The sequence below is a fragment of the Macrobrachium rosenbergii genome, chromosome 19 (assembly GCF_040412425.1).
Source record: "Macrobrachium rosenbergii isolate ZJJX-2024 chromosome 19, ASM4041242v1, whole genome shotgun sequence".
NCBI lineage: Eukaryota > Metazoa > Arthropoda > Malacostraca > Decapoda > Palaemonidae > Macrobrachium > Macrobrachium rosenbergii.
In genome coordinates this window covers 2,027,182-2,045,563 of record NC_089759.1, presented here as the reverse complement: position 1 = coordinate 2,045,563, position 18,382 = coordinate 2,027,182, and the positions used below count along the sequence as shown (strand labels likewise).

Genomic DNA, 18,382 nt, shown 5'->3' with positions numbered 1-18,382 from the left:
TTACTTCAACATCACCAACTCAAAAGATTTCACTAAATATACTGGTACCTTTATTTATGGATGCTACTGCAGAGGAGACGATCAAAATCATTTCCCAACATGATTCCTTAGAGGAAGAATTAAACAGCCACAGCTCTAGGGTGTTGATATCTAATGTTCTTGCAATGCTTTAAAGTGAGAGTTTAACTTATTTCACACCAGATTCTGTCACAGGTTATCTGACTTTATTCACAAGAAGGAGTTAACCCGGTAAAGTCGAGAGCTTTTCAATAATAATTTCCCTGATAATGTGGTAGCAACACCCAGTGACATTCGCCTACACAGATTTCTTTCCAAAATGCTGTGTTCTGCAAAAACACCTTTTCATAAATATCAGCCTGAACTACCTACCGTGTTGAAGTATCAATATCTGTCAAACTGGTAACCTCTTGATTGTTGACCTCAAACTTAATAATTGGCACACCACTTGTAGCAGAAGTATCGGGATTCACATCAACTGCAACCGAAGTATTTGGTAAATCCATCATAACTGCACAGTCAACTGGTTCACCCTTTACAGCTTTACCTGTACACCAAATAAGCATGAATAAGCACTTTTCAAGATTTAAATGTTTTATACAAAAACTTACAATATTGTCTAGTTCTGTACAATGGAAAAATTGCAAAAACTAACTTGGATATGCATTTTACAGCAGAATTAAACTTTAAAATGTTTTGCAAAGGAAAACTAACATGTATTGTTACCCCAAAAGCTTTCCAAGATCTGCTTGTAATCAAAGCAGAAATATTCAGGCATACAATGACTGTATTAACATCTGTCCTACACCTAACTGTCATCTGAATGTCAAGTGTAAGCTTATTTACAGTTTGAATAATAAATCAGAAAATATATCTCTTATCACTTATTTGTATACTATACAGCTTATGCTGATAACTTCTTAAAGGTAACACTAATTGTATTTTCACATACAACAGTGGTAACATCCACTGCATTTTTCTCAGATACCAAAAGAAATTTTGATTATTGACAATAACTTCACTTCCTATTTTCAAATATACAAACATTTTCCATTTTGTCTTTTACTGCTGGAGACAGAGGAAACAGATAACAAGATTGATATAAACCACACCAGTCATCAGTTTAACCTACAATGCTCCTTTTTAACGACTGACAGAATCCATTCTGTTGAGCTAATAACATGGATTCTGCTTAAAATACATGGTTTTAAGCTAGTTAAAATCAAAATTACTTTACAATTTTTAATATATTCAGAATATATAAAACCTGCAAACCTTACTATTTGACATGTACTAAACAGTAAGCCAAGGTTACAAGATTCAAATTCCTTTCATCCCAATGAATGGAAAACTTGTCAAATTCCTTTCATCCAAATGAATGGAATACTTGTAAGCTGTACCCGAATACTGTATTGCAAAATTTTGTTCCATCTAACTACAAGTGTTGTACACCAAAAGCTGGAACACAGTTTTACAAATATATTACAAGAAAAAATGTAGCAAACAACACTAACATTTTTGGCACCTACTGTACACTTTGTAACACTTATATTATTCCTTAAAGTCACTGCTGCTCATCTACAGTGTCACTGCAGTGTCTGCTCTTATCAAAAAGCACTAAAAAGATACAAATTCCATCATCAAACTGAGAGCTCATGGGGACATTGAGCCAACTTACACACTATATGGTTGAAGACATTCCCAGATTGTAACTGTGTTCTAGTAATTCTTTAGGATCCGAGAGGCAAAATAACAGAGATACCACTAAATAACAAAATAATCAGGATACTGCCTGGCTATCCACCATCAGAAGGCTATATCAAACTGGAATGAAGTTCTGGCTCACCAACTAAATATATACAACTTGAAAGAATAAAAACAATGACAAGGGTGTCTACCAAATGGGCAACAATCTTGGCTGCATAATCTTCTGCTGTAATTGACATTATTATTATTAATAAACATTTTAATCAAACCACTGTCTTGGCATTTTTAATTCACAGGGATTTTATTATTACCATTAAAATAGTTTAACCAGACCACTGAGCTGATCATAGGGCTGGCCTGAAGGATTAAAATGAAATGGAGTACCAAGTCTATGCCATAAGCTAAATACTGGGACTAAATGATGGATGAAAATGAAATTTTAAAAATAAATAAGTTAAAAGGCATATGTTTCTACATTGGAACACACACACACACATTAAATACATTTATTTTATGTTTCCATCTGCACAAAAATTTTTTAAAAAACTAAGTAATAATAAAAATCAGAAAAAGTTAAGATTTTTAAAATTTGTATTTTTTTCTTATAGATTAAATGCCCCATGGGTTTTTGTCTTTTCCTAAATTACTTTTTATAATTTATCAGTTCATTTACAGCTCCTCTGAATGTTAAAATTGGAACAATTGAAAATTTAGATTCTGATAAAAATTTCACTGACTGATCTATTTCCGAATCTTGATAACCGTTGTTAGCTATATTTTAGACATTCACATAACACATGTTTAATTGTTATTACCACTTTGCATTCTGAGCATTCGGGAGCAGGGTTATGTGAGCTGCTCATCAGGTGTCATGTGTCAGATGAGCATGGCCTATTTGGAGATGTCATAATTACCTGATTATGTCTCTTGCTTTGGTATGATGAGCTCCATTTTCTAACACCACATTTTAATTTATGATTTTCAGATTCTTCATTCCATATATTTTACCATTTATTTATAGTACCTATTGTTATGCATGTTACATAATCATTAATAGGGATATTTACATTTGATCTTGTTATATGGGCTGCTTCTTTGGCTGCTTCATCAGCCTCTTCATTTCCCTTACTCCCTACATGGGCAGGGTCCAACATATTTTCATATTTTTCCCATTACTATACAATTCATGGAGTAATAACTTAATCTGTCATAGAATGTTATTTTTTGGTTTGTAACTCTGAATGGCTTCTAATGGTGCTTCTTGAGTCGCTAAAAATCACAAAATTATTACATAAGGTTTCTTTAACTATCTTTATGGCTGATGCTATTGCATACAACTCAGCTGTAAATACTGAGGCGTTATCAGGTAGAGAGAACTAATACGTTTTGTCTTGGGATACCGCAGCATATCCCACTTTGTATTGTAATTAAATCTCTGTGTATATTGTCTAATGTGGACCTTTCCCGGTTATGTGTGTTCTATTGTGTTGTTTATGGCGTTCTGGGGTATATGAATAGCTCTTTGAAAATATTTTAAGTGTGTGCAAATTCTCATTTTATTGATAGTCCAAGGAGGAGGTAATTTTACTATTGAAGCTAATTGTATATTTATATTTAGTGACTTAAACAATCTCCAGCTAAAACTGGGAAAGGTGGTGAATGATTGTTTATAAATAAAACTCTTAATTTAAATAATTTTTTGTTGGAGATTCACTTGTCTGAACTATCAGGGGATGCTTCATTGTTATTAACTCTCATAGAGAGTTAATAACAATGAAGCCTTATAACTCTCATAGAGAGTCAGTGGTAGTTCACATTCAACTTGTAAAGATGAGGTTGGTGATGATCTAAAGGCTCCCGAAAATATTAGTGAACTGGATCCTATGTTTTCAGAGTTGCATCTGACGCTGAGCCATATAATTTTGCTTCCACAATCAATGATAGACAACACTGTTGCTTTATACAGTATAGTAAAGGTATGTCTATTGGCTCATTGCATTGGATAGGTTTTTAATTAGATTTAATGCTCTTTTACATTTTGATTTCATGTATGTTATGCAGCCATTCCAATTTAAGAAAGTATCAAATACTAATCCTGAAAGTTCTGCGGCTTGGACAATTGGTATAGTATGACTTCTGATTTTTAAATATATTTCTTCACCTTTTTCCTACATTTTATTTTTATAAAACATGACTGCCTATGGATAATTTAAAAGCCTAAAGATGAAGCCGATTCATCTGTTTTTATTATGACTTTAGTAATGATCCGCTCTGTATGTTTTATGCAAGATGCTGAATAATATATGGCATAATCACCCATATACAGGTTATTTTAATTCCAATAGGTAGATTATTACTAATATCATTTATTGCTAAAGTAAACAGTGTGCCACTAAGGACGCTTCCCTGTGGAACACCATTTTCATGGGGAAATGTTTTTGACAAAGCATCATCAATTCTTACTGGAAATTGTGATCTGTCAGAAAGGTTTGGATAAACTTATGTAAATGTCCACGGATGCTATCTTAATATAATGTTTTTAATATTGCATACCTCCATGTGGTATCGTATGCCTTTTCAGTGTCAAAAAAGACAGCTACAGTAATTTGTTTTTATTCAAATCCTCTATGTGTGTGATCTTCTAAGTCAGAGAATCTGATGTAGATCTATTACATTTTAACTTGAACTGAGTGGGAGAAAAATTTTATTTTCTCAAATGTCTTGCATTCGTTGAGCATTTACCATTTTCTCTAGTAATTTGCACAGGCAACTTATCAAAGACATTGGTCTGTAATTTTTTATACTACTGAGATCCTTTCCAGATTTGGGGACAGGAATTATTATAGCATTTTGCCATTCATCAGGAAATACATTTCAAATCCATAAATGATTATAAAACTGTAATAGGTATGACTCTGCCAAAGGTGCTAAGTGGCAGATCTCTCAAAACAAGTACTGTTACCTCCGGGAGCAAATTTATTACTCTTCAAGAGAGCACATCCAAACTCTTCCTTATTAAATTTTCTATTATAATATATATCTTCTACTGTTTCAAAATTTATTTTTATTAATTCTATATTATTTTTCTTTGTGCAGAAGTGTTCATCTAAATTTTTATCACTACAGTAAACCCCCATATCCGCAGGGATGCGTACTGCACCCCCCCATGAATAGCTAAGATCTACGAATACTTAAATCCCTTCTAAAAACACTTAGAATTGCCTATTTTAAGAATTTAAACACAGGAAAAACCCTCTAAAAATACTTATACCTGAGTATTTTAATAGTTTTATCACAAAAAGTGCATTTAGTCATGAAAATATGAAAATAGTGATTAGTGAATATTTCTCAGTGAAAAATACCGCGAATGGGCAAATTTTCCACAAATAATGGATAGATACGTTCCACAGAGAAATCAGCAAATATGTGAGTCCGCAAATCGTGAGAACGCGAATACGGGAGGTTTACTGTACTCACATTTGCTAAGTTTTCCCCTATTACATTACTTATTTCTTTTGGCTCAAGGATTCTTTTCCATCTTTTAATATGGCATGTCTAGGTGGTTTAACAAGGGTACCACTTATTATCCTGAATTTTTCCCATATTTTTTGTACTGGAGTATTATTAGAGAGATCTGGTACATATTTCCTCCATGAAATGATTCTTCCTTGAATTACTTCTTTCCTCAATTTTGCAGATATTTTGTTGTACCGATGTTTTAATGTACCAATTTCTAGCAATAATATAGTCATTTTTTGTAAAGATCATTCTAATATCGGTAATGTTTTATTCATTTTATTGAATTTTTTATTCAAGTTATCTAATTGTCTCCCTACTGAGTGTTTCATTTTTATTAATTCTGCTAGCCTATCAGACCACCATGTGTTTTGTTGGATGAGATTCTGGTTTTGGTATTGCTTTATCAGCAGCATTTTTAATGAAATTAACAAGAAATTTATTTCTTTCATTATGGTCCTTTAAAATTTCATGTGGTGTGATATTCCTAGTGTACATTTCATATTGCTCCCAATCTGCTTTATAAACGTTATAGTGAGAGACATGCTTTGTAGGGTTATTCTGTACCAAGGAAATTAATAATAAACGGGGTTTGAACCCGAAGGGAAATGAAAACCCTATTTTTAGTCTGGGAGCCACGAGAGCCTCATGCAGTTATGTCTGCCTTAGGCAGCGCCCCGGCTAAATCCCTTATCAGAGAACTTATAGCACAGGGTTGGCACGTATTCATTCCGGTTAACGGAAGCTTGTCACTATTGTGATACGATATCAGGTCTGCACTTTGACCCCCTATCCGCCGCATTGATGAATCAATTCATGGCTAAACATCTCCACTGGTTACACCTTTCCATTTGCGCTTCCGTGGCTAGTGGGTATGGTGCTCTGATCCTCGAGACTATCAAGGCTCAAAACATCAAGTGTACATAGCCATATTTTCTAAAAATTTATGTTGTCTAATGGATATTCCTGTATTCATATCTTTACAGATTACATCACAATGGTTCAACATTTGAAATACTGCCAGGACCCAATTAAAAAACACAAAAAACGTATAACAATCAATCTTAGAAAAGTGACAGATACACTTGCTGAAATATGTGATGGTAGACTGAAAAAAAGACTCATTGTTGTGTGTGAACTGTTGGAAAATTATAATGAATAACCCCACTATACTTAGTACCACTGAAAACAAGTCTGATCAAACTTCAAGTGAGTCACATACTATTGACAATGATTTGAGTAAAATTTCTCCCATTAAAGATGTGAAAAATGACAGTGATTGCTTCATAGCGGAAAATCCTTCAACCTCACTTGAACCAGTTCTTGCACTCCTAGACCAAACACCAATTACAAAAAGTAAGTACTAAATCAACAATATAACATACTTAATACTAGCCTATATCTGCCTGAACTACTATACGAACAATTATATTGAATTTATGGTAGCTACTGTATATACAGTACAACATATATAATTTGCAAGCTTTTACTTTGAAATGTTAAATCTTTAATATTACTATTGAGTTGACACAAAATGCAAGCTGAGCTACATCCAATTCTTTAGATATATTCAAGTGTGTGAAGTCTCTCTTTCTGTTGTTTTCAGAAGGGCTGTCATCAAGCTATTATCTGCTCAGAAATCCCTGAAAAAGAGTCTGGAACTCAGTTATGGTGTTGAAATTCTCGATAAGGAAAATAATAGTGAAGAGCCTGAAACTCAATCTGAAAAACATCTGAACAAATTAACGAATGAATTGAAACAGTCATTCATGGAGAGCAAATGTCACAATCGCAAACTACAAATACTGACACTCACCATACACAACTGATAAAACAGCTAGCTTCTTTCAAACTACAATATACAAGGTAAAAAAAAGCCGTTTACTGAAATCAGAAAATGGAATCCTTCCAAAAGTTCCAACAACGAGCAAAGGAAAAGTAATAACTGAAGAGAACAAAGATATAGTTAGAAGATTCTAGGAGTCAGGTGATGTTAGTCGTATGTGTCCTGGACAATAGGATTACATTAAAGTTATCAGTGCTGAAGGTCCAACAAAGGTGCAAAAGCGATTGATCCTTGGAAATTTAAGAGATTTTTAAACTATACAAAAATGATGAAAAGAATCCCAAAGTTGGATTTTCCACATTTGCAAAATTACGACCATCATATTGTGTGCTTGCTGGTAGTGGTGAGACTCTTCTCTCTGTGTCTACAGCACAGAGAGAGAGACCTGCACGATGCAACTTTGCAATGATTGCCCAGGGGAAGAGGATCTCCTGAATTTTCTCGAGTTGCTTGACAGTGTGAAATCAGCTCCAAATGAAGTAACTTACAAGCAATGGGTGACTGTTGACTGTTGCACGATGGTCGATAAGGTGGAACCACTTCATGAATACTTATCATCCCTAAGCATGAAAGTCAGTCGGTTGGTTCATCATCACTTTGTTGCTCAGCAACAATTCCAGTACTACAAGCAGTGGAAGGAATCGTTACCACCTGACAGCAAGGTAGGTGTAGTATGGGATTTCTCTGAGAATTATTCTTTTATTGTCCAGGATGCTGCCCAAGGTTTTCACTGGGACAATTCACAGTGTACAGTTCACCCTTTTGTCATCTATTACAGATCATCTGTAGACCAGGAACTTAGCCATTTTAGTGTGTGTTTCTTATCTGCATCACTAAAACATGGCACTATAATGGTTTACACATTCATAATGAAGCTTATGGCTTATGTTAAATTCAGATGCCCACAATTAAAGAAGGTGCACTATTTCTCAGATGGATGTGCTGGCCAATATAAGAACAGATATAACTTCACAAACCTCTGTTACCATGAAGAGGACTTTGGTCTGGCCTGTGGGTGGCATTTCTTTGCTACATCCCATAGAAAAAATGCCTGTGATGGGATTGGAGGGATAGTAAAAAGAGCTACTGCTCGTGCCAGTTTGCAGAGAACTACTGAGAGGGAAATTCTTACACCAGACTCATGTTTCAGTTTTGTGAAGAAAACTTAAGGAAGAAGATCAAATTTTTCTATGTTCCTACAGCAGAATTTAAAGAGGCAGAAAAGAAGTTGGACCATCGATTTAAGGAAAATAGGGCCATTCCTGGAACTCACAAATATCACAGATTTGTTCCCCTGGACAAGGAAGAGCTGATGGTGTATCCCATCTCAAGTCGCATTGGAGAAAAGAAAAGAATAAGGAAAGGTTACATTTCTAATGAACCTACAATACTTGGTAACCCAAAGTGTGTCAAACCAGGAGAGTATGTTGGATGCATTTACAACAAGGAATTTTGGTATGGAATTGTGGAGGAATACTGTGAAGAGTTGGATGATTTCACAGTGAACTTTCTACACCCTTCTGGGTCATCAGGAGCAAGTGCATATTATTATCCATCAAACAAGGATTCATGTGCTGTGCCAGGACATCATATATTAACTGTAATGAGTTGTCCTAGCCTAAGAGGAGGCTGCAAAATTCAATAATTTTTCTAAAAAAAGAAATTGATGAATGCATTGCAAATGCAAAGCTTGTGTTGGCTAGCACATGAATCCATAAAGTACAAGTTGTTCTTTGTCATAACTATTATTTCCAGTGCAGATTAGCAGTAACATAAGTTTTATTTCTTATATTCTTGGTGTTTGCCAAGCTCAAATTTGTATCTAAGGACTAAGATATTATAATTCCTGGAATATATAAGCAATTTATAAATTTGGTGTTTACTTAAGTGACATGAAAAGTACCAACAATGATTTTTTATTGTTTTGTTCATTTGTAAGTTAGTTACATAAAAAGTACCGACATTACCAAACATTTTTATGATTGTTCCTCATAGCTAAGAACCCTGTCTTTGCTTTTATATCTATAAAAAAATGTCAAAATATAAGCTTAAGTGTGGAAAAACAGGTAGAACTGATGCCTGACTTACGAATATGGTGTTCACTTATAGGTTAGTTTCGTGAAAAATACTTACATACACAAACTTTTTTTGCTGATTCTAACAGCTAATGCCCTTTTCTTCATCTTTTACATCTATAAAAAAATTCTCATTTAATACACCGGAGGTCAAATTGTGACCTCAAATTTTGTTTTTGTATAACTTTTTTATTTTTCGACACAGAGTTTTAAAACCTGTATATTTCAATTCCTTGGCTCTTTCTGATTCTAAATACATATACATTTATGCAATTCTGATCATTATTAACCAAGTTATGGGTCGGTGAATATATGTGACCTCAAATTTCCCAAGGTCATATCTTTTGAACTGTTTGTCGGATTGGTCTAGAATTTCAGAAATGGATTCAGGGCCTATGATTTCCCCATAAACCAAATTTCAGCAAAATCTGAGAGATGAGGGTGTTAAGCACTGATTGATCTGATAAAGAATGCCCCATTTACCAAAGGATACAAATTTTTCAAAACTGTAATTTACACTTACCCCTGGAATATGCTTTAACTGCATCAGCTGTCTTTTGCCTTGATGGTGTTACTGATGGACGCTTCGCCAATTTTGTGATTTCCTGGTCTCTTGCCTAGAGACAAAAAATCAGAAAATATATGGAAATAAATATAACAAAGGGCATAAAATGGTATACTTTATGTATTTCTAGTTCAGGCTTGCAAGTTTACCTCATATTTTCAGTTTACAATGACAACATACTATATCTTTCTTACATTATTCAGTCAGATCTTACTGAGTGTGACATATTCTGTTAAAACTGTACAGTACTTATAAAATTGATCATAACTGGTAGCATCTTTTTCTTTTGTGTGGTATTGTAATTATGTCTTTGTTCATCCTCAGAGGAGTTACTCTTATGGGGCTCCATAAGACAGACCAGCCAGTCTCAAAGAATTCTCTCACAGTTGGTCTTTGCCAAAATAGGGCCTCTGATCTTAACCACAAACTGGTTAAGATCCCCATTACTCATGGTCTGTCATACAATTCACATGGGCCCTAATGTGCTCCAGAATTTTCAAAGGCCATGTAAATGAAATACAGTGAACATCCCTGTATTCGTGGGGAATGCGTACCACACACTCCGGCGAATAGCTAAAATCCGCAAATCCTTAAAACCCCTCTAAAAACACTTATAACTGCCCATTTTGATAGTTTAAACACAAGAAAAACCCTGTAAAAATGCTTATACCTGAGTATTTCAATAGTTTTATCACAAAAATTGCATTTATTCATGAAAGTTATACGACAATACAGTAATTAGTGAATATTTCTCGGTGAAAAATACCGCAAATGGGCGAATTTTCCGCGAATAATGGGTAGATATGTTCTACAGAGAAACCCGCGAATGCGTCAGTCCACGAATTGCAGTTACTGCTGAGGAAAGCTAAGTGCCTAGTCACAAACACCTGTAAAAATTTATTTCCATTAAAAATTCATTTCCATAAAATTCTTCAGTTAAGCATAATTGTTAACATGTGCTTGACAGTGTACCTGTCAATGTGACAAGTTTGGATCAGGCTACTATACAATAGTCAGTTTCATGCCATCTGTCCACTCACCAACATAGGTTTTAGGTAGATGTGGCAATATGCATAGCTAAATGTGAAATCAATGTTCCTGATATCGTGAGCTTACTGTGATAAAGATGGAAAATGTTTCTTCAGTACTACATCTGAATGACTATATATACAAATAACCATCATACCTTCATATTTAGATCATAAACGTGCCGATTTACGTTGATAATATAACAATACAAGCACACTAACGACAAGATTGTAACAATCTAGTCAGGTCAAACAAAAACAAACGATGGCCTTTAAACAATAATTTTTTATCTCATTGTAAGTACATTAAAAGACATCTGGCTATGCGAACGCTAATAAGAGGCATTTTAATAATTTCTTGCATGTAAATTACATGAGTAGGTTAATATTTGAAATAAACAAGCAATATTGTTGTCTATGAGGCTGCCTAGGGCCTGAGGGAGGTGGGAACTACCAATGCTGAATTGGCTGGAGGGCAGGGAACTTCAGTTATAACATGGCATAATAGCAATGGTGTTGTGGTTTTCTTTCTAAAATATACTACAGTACATACTCTGCATATTCAAATATTTTTTCTTAAGCATACATATAATTATAATAGCTCAGTGCTTGGACACTTGCTTGGGCACTTTTGGGACTATTTAGTTAAATAACTTATCCAGCAAAAGTTTATAATCCCATTCAGTTCCCGACTTCCTTCGTGTTGACGACACATGTACAGCATACAAGCTAGCCTAGGCATACAATTTTTGTTGTTGTAGGGCATTGGAATGATAATTTGACTGAATGAATAAATATAGGTTAAAATAAAAAAATAATTTTGACTGAAATTGAATTAACCCTCTAACGCCGAGCCTCTATTTACAAAAACATCTCCCATATGCTGGCGGCGTTCGGGAGTTAGCGCCGAAGCGGAAAAAAAGTTTAAAAAAAAAATCACAGCACGCTTAGTTTTTAAGATTAAGAGTTCATTTTTGGCTCCTTTTTTTTCATTGCCTGAAGTTTAGTATGTAACCATCAGAAATGAAAAAAAAATATCATTATCATATATAAATATTGAAATATATGACAGCGCAAAAAAAATTTTCATATATAATTGTATACAAATCGTGCTGTGAGCAAAACGGTTAAAGCTAACGGGTTATTTTTTTTCTTTGTATTGTAAACTAAATTGCGATGATTTTGGTACATAACAAATTGTAAAACAATCGAAGCAACGCAGAGAAAATATTATCACAAAATGAGGCATGAATTCGTAACGAGCGGACGTAAAAAAAAGTTTTTTTCAAAAATTCACCATAAATCGAAATATTGTGCTAGAGACTTCCTGTTTGTTGAAAAATGAAGCTAATTGATTACTGTAAGTGTTTTAGCTTACAATTGCAGTTTTCGACCATTTCGGTCGAGTTAAAGTTGACCAAAAGTAGAATTTTTTCTATTTATGGTCATTTATATGAAAATATTTCAAAACTGATAAAAGCTACAACCATGAGTTATTTTCTGTTGTATTCTACATGAAATTGCACACTTATATGAAAATACTGTATTTCAAAACTGATAAAAGCTACAACCATGAGTTATTTTCTGTTGTATTCTACATGAAATTGCACACATTTTTATATATAAAAGTTTATGTTACGACTAATATAAAACGGTGCAAACATTACGACAACGTGACAAAAGAATTTCGGAGATGTTCAGCCGAGTTACCGCGCAGACGTAAGGAAAAAGTTTTTCAAAAATTCACCATAAATCGAAATACTGTGCTAGAGACTTCCAATTTGTTGCAAAATGAAGGTAAATGATTGAATATTACTAGAATGTAAGAGTTTTAGCTTACAATTGCGTTTTTCGACCATTTTGGTCGAGTCAAAGTTGACCGAAGGTTGAAATTTTGGCACATCAGGATTTATATGAAAATATTTCAAAACTGATAAAAGCTACAACCATGAGTTATTTTTTGTTGTATTCTACATGAAATTGCGCACATTTTCATATATTAAACTTTATGTAACAACTAATATAAAATGGTGCAAACATTACGACAAAGTGACGAAAGAATTTCTGAGATGTTCGGCTGAGTTACCGCGCGGATGTAAGGAAAAAGTTTTTTCAAAAATTCACCATAAACCGAAATATTGTACTAGAGACTTCCAATTTGTTGCAAAATGAAGGTAAATGATTGAATATTACTAGAATGTAAGAGTTTTAGCTTACAATTGCATTTTTTGACCATTTCGGTCGAGTCAAAGTTGACCGAAGGTTGAAATTTTGGCACATCGAGATTTATATGAAAATATTTCAAAACTGATAAAAGCTACAACCATGAGTTATTTTTTGTTGTATTCTACATGAAATTGCACACATTTTCATATATAAAACTTTATGTAACGACTAATATAAAATGGTGCAAACATAACGACAAAGTGACGAAAGAATTTGAGATGTTCGGCAGAGTTACTACGAGCGGACGTAAGGAAGAAGTTTTTTCAAAAATTCACCATAAATTGAAATACTGTGCTAGAGACTTCCAATTTGTTGCAAAATGAAGGTAAATGATTGAATATTACTAGAATGTAAGAGTTTTAGCTTACAATTGCGTTTTTCGACCATTTCGGTCGAGTCAAAGTTGACCGAAGGTTGAAATTTTGGCACCGTGATTTATATGAAAATATTTCCAAACTGATAAAAGCTACAACCATGGGTTGTTTTTTGTTGTATTTTACATGAAATTGTGCACATTTTCATATATAAAACTTTATGTAATGGCTAATATAAAATGGTGCAAAAATTACAACAAAATGACGAAAGAATATTTCTGAAATTTTCGGCTGAGTTACCGCGTGGATGTAAGGAAAAAGTTTTTTTCAGAAATTCACCATAAATCGAGATATTGTGCTAGAGACTTCCAATCTGTTGCAAAATGAAGGTAAATGATTGAATATTACTAAAATGTAAGAGTTTTAGCTTACAATTGCGTTTTTCGACCATTTCGGTCAAGTCAAAGTTGACCGAAGGTTGAAATTTTTTGTAGTCGACATACGGTACGTCCACTCATCACCCGACAGACAATTTTAGTCGACTTACAGTATGTCCAGTCGGCGTTTAAGGGTTAAAGGATTTACTCACAAATGTTTCTAAACTAAATTAAGATAACACTAAATGGACATCCATACAATGAGTTTCTATACATTTCATAACTTTGAGTAACTGGTCTATTCCCAAGCATCAGGTAAAGGTTATGGGCTACATTAGTTGGTACATAATTAAAATCATCAATTATTGGAATTATTGTACCGAATTTGCATCAAATTAATACAACTAAGATTTGAATTTATTTGACAAAGCTTACCATTACAGAACAGTAATTTTTATATTCCTGTATGAAAAAAGAAGAGCATCACAATAATTTTTCTCAACAGTGATGTCACTATCAGCAGAATAATACACAATGGGAAGTAGATCCGCATGAATATATTTCCTTTAAGACTTGAAAGAACTCCGATATTAAGGATAACTGCGGAACTTTCAACACCACAAAATCCATTTAGTTTGATAAAAAACACTACAAAGTAAATACTGGCCTTTAGTAAACACCAAGGCTTGAAGTCAAGCATGATTGAGAGCTACTATCACAGCTGTATTTTGTAAACAAGAAGTTAGGCTAACCTGATTTACCCATTTGGTAACTTCAAATTATCTATCAATGTTAAAAAGTCATTGACTAATGAGTTTCAATAAAAAAATTGTCTAATATTACTGCATTAATCCTAATTATCACTTTGTTAGGAAAACAGCGCATCAATTACAGTGTAACCTAGCATTCTACTCCTAACTTCTCACCTTGCAGGAGACCTACTGGCTCTCAATTTTAACAAATATAAGCCTACCATTTAAAATTTTAAGGAACTAAAACTTTTCAACAGTTCTTAAAGCTATTTACATAGCTTTATGATGATCGACGAATACACAGTTGAACACTTTTCCAGAGCATACCTTTGGGATTACAGAACTCTTGGACAGACCAATGTGTAATGAGGAAGATAGCCGATATGCGCTCTCGTCATATCCGTGTAGGGAGGATGAAGGGAAAACCAAGCCAGTCGTTGTGTGGACAGGAGATAGAGCCCTCTTGTCCTGGGTCTTTTATATTCTATCATTGTGCCAACAAGCACTATTCTGGCCAAGACCAACTATAAGAAAATTCTTTGAGATTGGTTGGTCTATCTAATGAAGCCATGGACAGACCATGAGAGTGTAACTCCCTTTGAGCACGAACAGTGGCTACTCTATAAAACCGTACCTAACGCCTATCAGATTTCACACGAAAGGTTTTCAAGCAATGGAAATGATTGAAATAAAGATCAATCCTGACTCTACAAGCATGAAAAGTATAATAGTACAGTACCCATAGAAGTAAAGCAATGGAAAGTTTATATTTGAAAATATGAAAGACCTTTTGACAACAGAAAACAGAGTTCTACTGTTTACAGGTACTGTAAAAGTCTATAGAAACAAGTTTGCTGAGATTTATCACAGAATATAGCTGCAGCTCACCTGAATACGTCTAGAAGTATTTGAAAATATATATATATATATATATATATATATATATATATATATATATATATATATATATATATATATATATATATATATATATATATATGAATGGCAGAAATGAAGCAATAAGAAAAAAGAAACTGAAATGATAGAAAACATTATTGAGTAAGAAAAGAGAGAAAGGATACTTCACAATAGAATAGTGACTACTAACCTGATAGGTAATGTGAATCTTTGTTTGTCCTCTGTTCCCCTGCCCTGCTGAATTATCACCTGTTTCTACCAGAGCAGCACCATCTGATTCATCTTGACTTACGTCAGCCACAGAATTAGGTTCTCTCTGTGGTGGCTGAGCTAGTTCATGATACTGAAATAAAATATTTGGATTTGTATGGATTTTATTTAACATCCTAAAATACAGTTATACAGTCTGACCTATTTAATTCAGCACTCGGCGGTCTGGAAACTCATATAGTCCGGCATTTTTTTTAATCAGCTGCCATTAGTTCATTGAGCGGCTATGAGGGCAGCGTTGCATATTTCAGTTTTGGGATTTTTCATATTTTGGAACAGAAGCTTGCCCCAAAAATACCCAAGCACAGTTTATTTACAACAAAAACATTCTGTGAAACTCAAAAGTATCCAGCATCAAAAGGAATTGTAATTTGTGGATATACCCATGTATTATGCAATCCTTAAAATTTTGTCCCAAAACATGATTTCATCATATCATGTGTAGTATGAGATGCATTTTTGGTAGATTACATGAGGCTATGCTTAATATGCGAGTTTCTTTTTTGGCAGCTTATACTAGGCTAGGCTTTCTATGCTTGCATCAGATTCAGTAGATACCACTGATTATGCATATTATATCTAAGTTAGCTTTTAGGTAATAAATAGGCAGAGAAGCAAAAGTTCATTAGGTTAAATGTGAATGGTCATACATTCAGCCTGGCTTACCGGCTTGCCTAAGAATTCATCACTATTCCTTATAATCAGCAACCACTTAGTACTGCATGCAAGACACCGGTATAAACAACAGCAAGTACTGACATAAACAACCAAATTGAGAAAAAGCTGTTTGCCAACGTTAGTTACCACAACTTAACATGTTTATTAACAGTTACATTACAGTTGTAAACTTGTTAAAAATTTGCTATTTTCAATGGTGATTTTGATAAGTAAAAATAAAATAAACATTTGTTTATCCTTCACAAAATGGAGAAGATAGTGTTAAAAACGTATGCCACTAAGCTTAAGGGTGTAGCTGTGGCTAAAGAAACAAATACTGTGAAGGCAACAAAACATCTCAGAAGAGGCAAAAGCAACATCTGAAACTAGTGAAATTACACCTCTACTTCATTTAATTTACTACATTTATAAATAAAGTAAGTTACATTTGTGAAAACCCAGCTTTGATCATTTACAAAAAACATATCTCAAATATTTTTTATTTAGCAACTAATGGCAGTGATGATCTCAGTAAACTGTAGTCAGCTAATGATTTTAAGAATGTAGACTTTACCAGATGTAAATGGTGCACAATTGTTACATTCATAAATTATAATATGATAATATGACAGTAATACATGAAATATAATTGCATACAGTAAGGAAAACTACAGTTTTACATAAAGTTTTCATTACTCTCAATACAACTGTATTATTGTATTTGACTTTTGCAAATGGTAGCATGCTCGCTCGCTCTCTCTCTCTCTCGTTAGCAGGTTAAAAATTAGTACAAGATAGTACTACAGTACACAAGTGAAATTTCACACCAAGTGGGACCATAAAAGGGATTACATTTCATTGATCTTAATACCTTATGATGATGCTATACTCTCTTAAAAAAAATTTCAGTTTTTAGAGATTTTGGTTTTTAGAATTTCGGATAAAGGATTGTAACCTTTAGCTGCATATTTACCCATTCAGGATGCCACCCATGAGAGCAAGAGGTAAGAAGCATAAGCATAAATCTTAATCTATGCTTGAAATGGTGGCATTACTGAGGAGTTCAAAAACAGGAACATCTGTAAAGGCTGTGAGTACTATGTCATCCGATCATCCACTGTGTATGACTTTTAAAGAAAAAAAAAAGCAGCATATTATACAGTATCTTTTAAAAATGAAAGCCAGAAAAGTTTAAAGTGCCAGAAAACACTGAAAGGTTCAAGGAGTTCAGTGCGTTTGTAAAGTACTTACAAAGTGTTTAAGCTCAGACACAGCAAAAGGTGTAAGCATTTTCAGGGAGATCCCTATGGAGCAGGCCAAGACTTTTTATAAGAAACTAAACCTAATGTGTGAGTGATCATTTGGAAGCTTTGTTCTACCTTTCATAACACAGAAATGTGTATGTGGAATGAGCTAACAAGACTATGTTTACACAGAGGGGGTTTTTAGGGTTGATTTCTGCCATCCAGAATTTTCTGTGCTCCAGCAATGGCCTGGTCCCAAAGGTGCTGAATTAAAGAGGTTGGACTCTAATATAAATTCTTATGCAGCCATGAATCTACACTAAAATATATAATAAAATTTATTTTAGACAAAAAGAGAGAGAGAGAGAGAGAGAGAGAGAGAGAGAGAGAGAGAGAGAGAGAGAGAGAGAGAGAGAGAGAGAGAGAGAGAGAGAGAGTGTAATTGTCGTTAGTGAGTGCTTCGGTTGTTGGAAGAGGGATGAGGTCGTTGGTTGTTTGGTGCTGTCTGTCTGTGCAAATGTCGAGGGAGTTTTTTTTCGGTTTTGAGAGAGTCTTGAGCTGAGTTCTGTGCAAGGCGGACATTGATGGTAGATTATTGTATGTTCCGTGAGTCGAGTGTTTTCTGTTGGATGTTATTGTTGTCTGTGCATGTGTGTCTTTCTTTTTGCTGTTTTTTTTTTTGGTTGGAAGTCTGTTTTCCGGTTTTGTTTGTGTAATTTTGTCTACTGTGTTGGCGACCGTGGACACCCTCAACCATCTCCCAGCAACCGAGGATCATAGTGAGTATTGTATGTGGTTATATGTTCGGTGTATCTGTGTTGTGTATTGTTTTTTGTGTTTTAAAATCCCGCCACATAATATTTGGCGCC

At 34.1% G+C, this 18,382-nt stretch overlaps 1 protein-coding gene across 1 annotated transcript in view; it reads right to left on the bottom strand.

The window, feature by feature from the left end:
- The window catches only part of LOC136848546 (uncharacterized), a 401,222-nt gene that overhangs the window by 64,419 nt on the left and 318,421 nt on the right, over positions 1-18,382 (bottom strand). The window contains exons 19-21 of the mRNA XM_067120822.1: positions 15,533-15,685; positions 9,686-9,779; positions 391-565 (exon numbers count right to left, since the gene is read on the bottom strand). Coding sequence (XP_066976923.1) covers positions 391-565; positions 9,686-9,779; positions 15,533-15,685 — 422 coding nt within the window. The remainder of the gene's footprint in view (positions 1-390; positions 566-9,685; positions 9,780-15,532; positions 15,686-18,382) is intronic.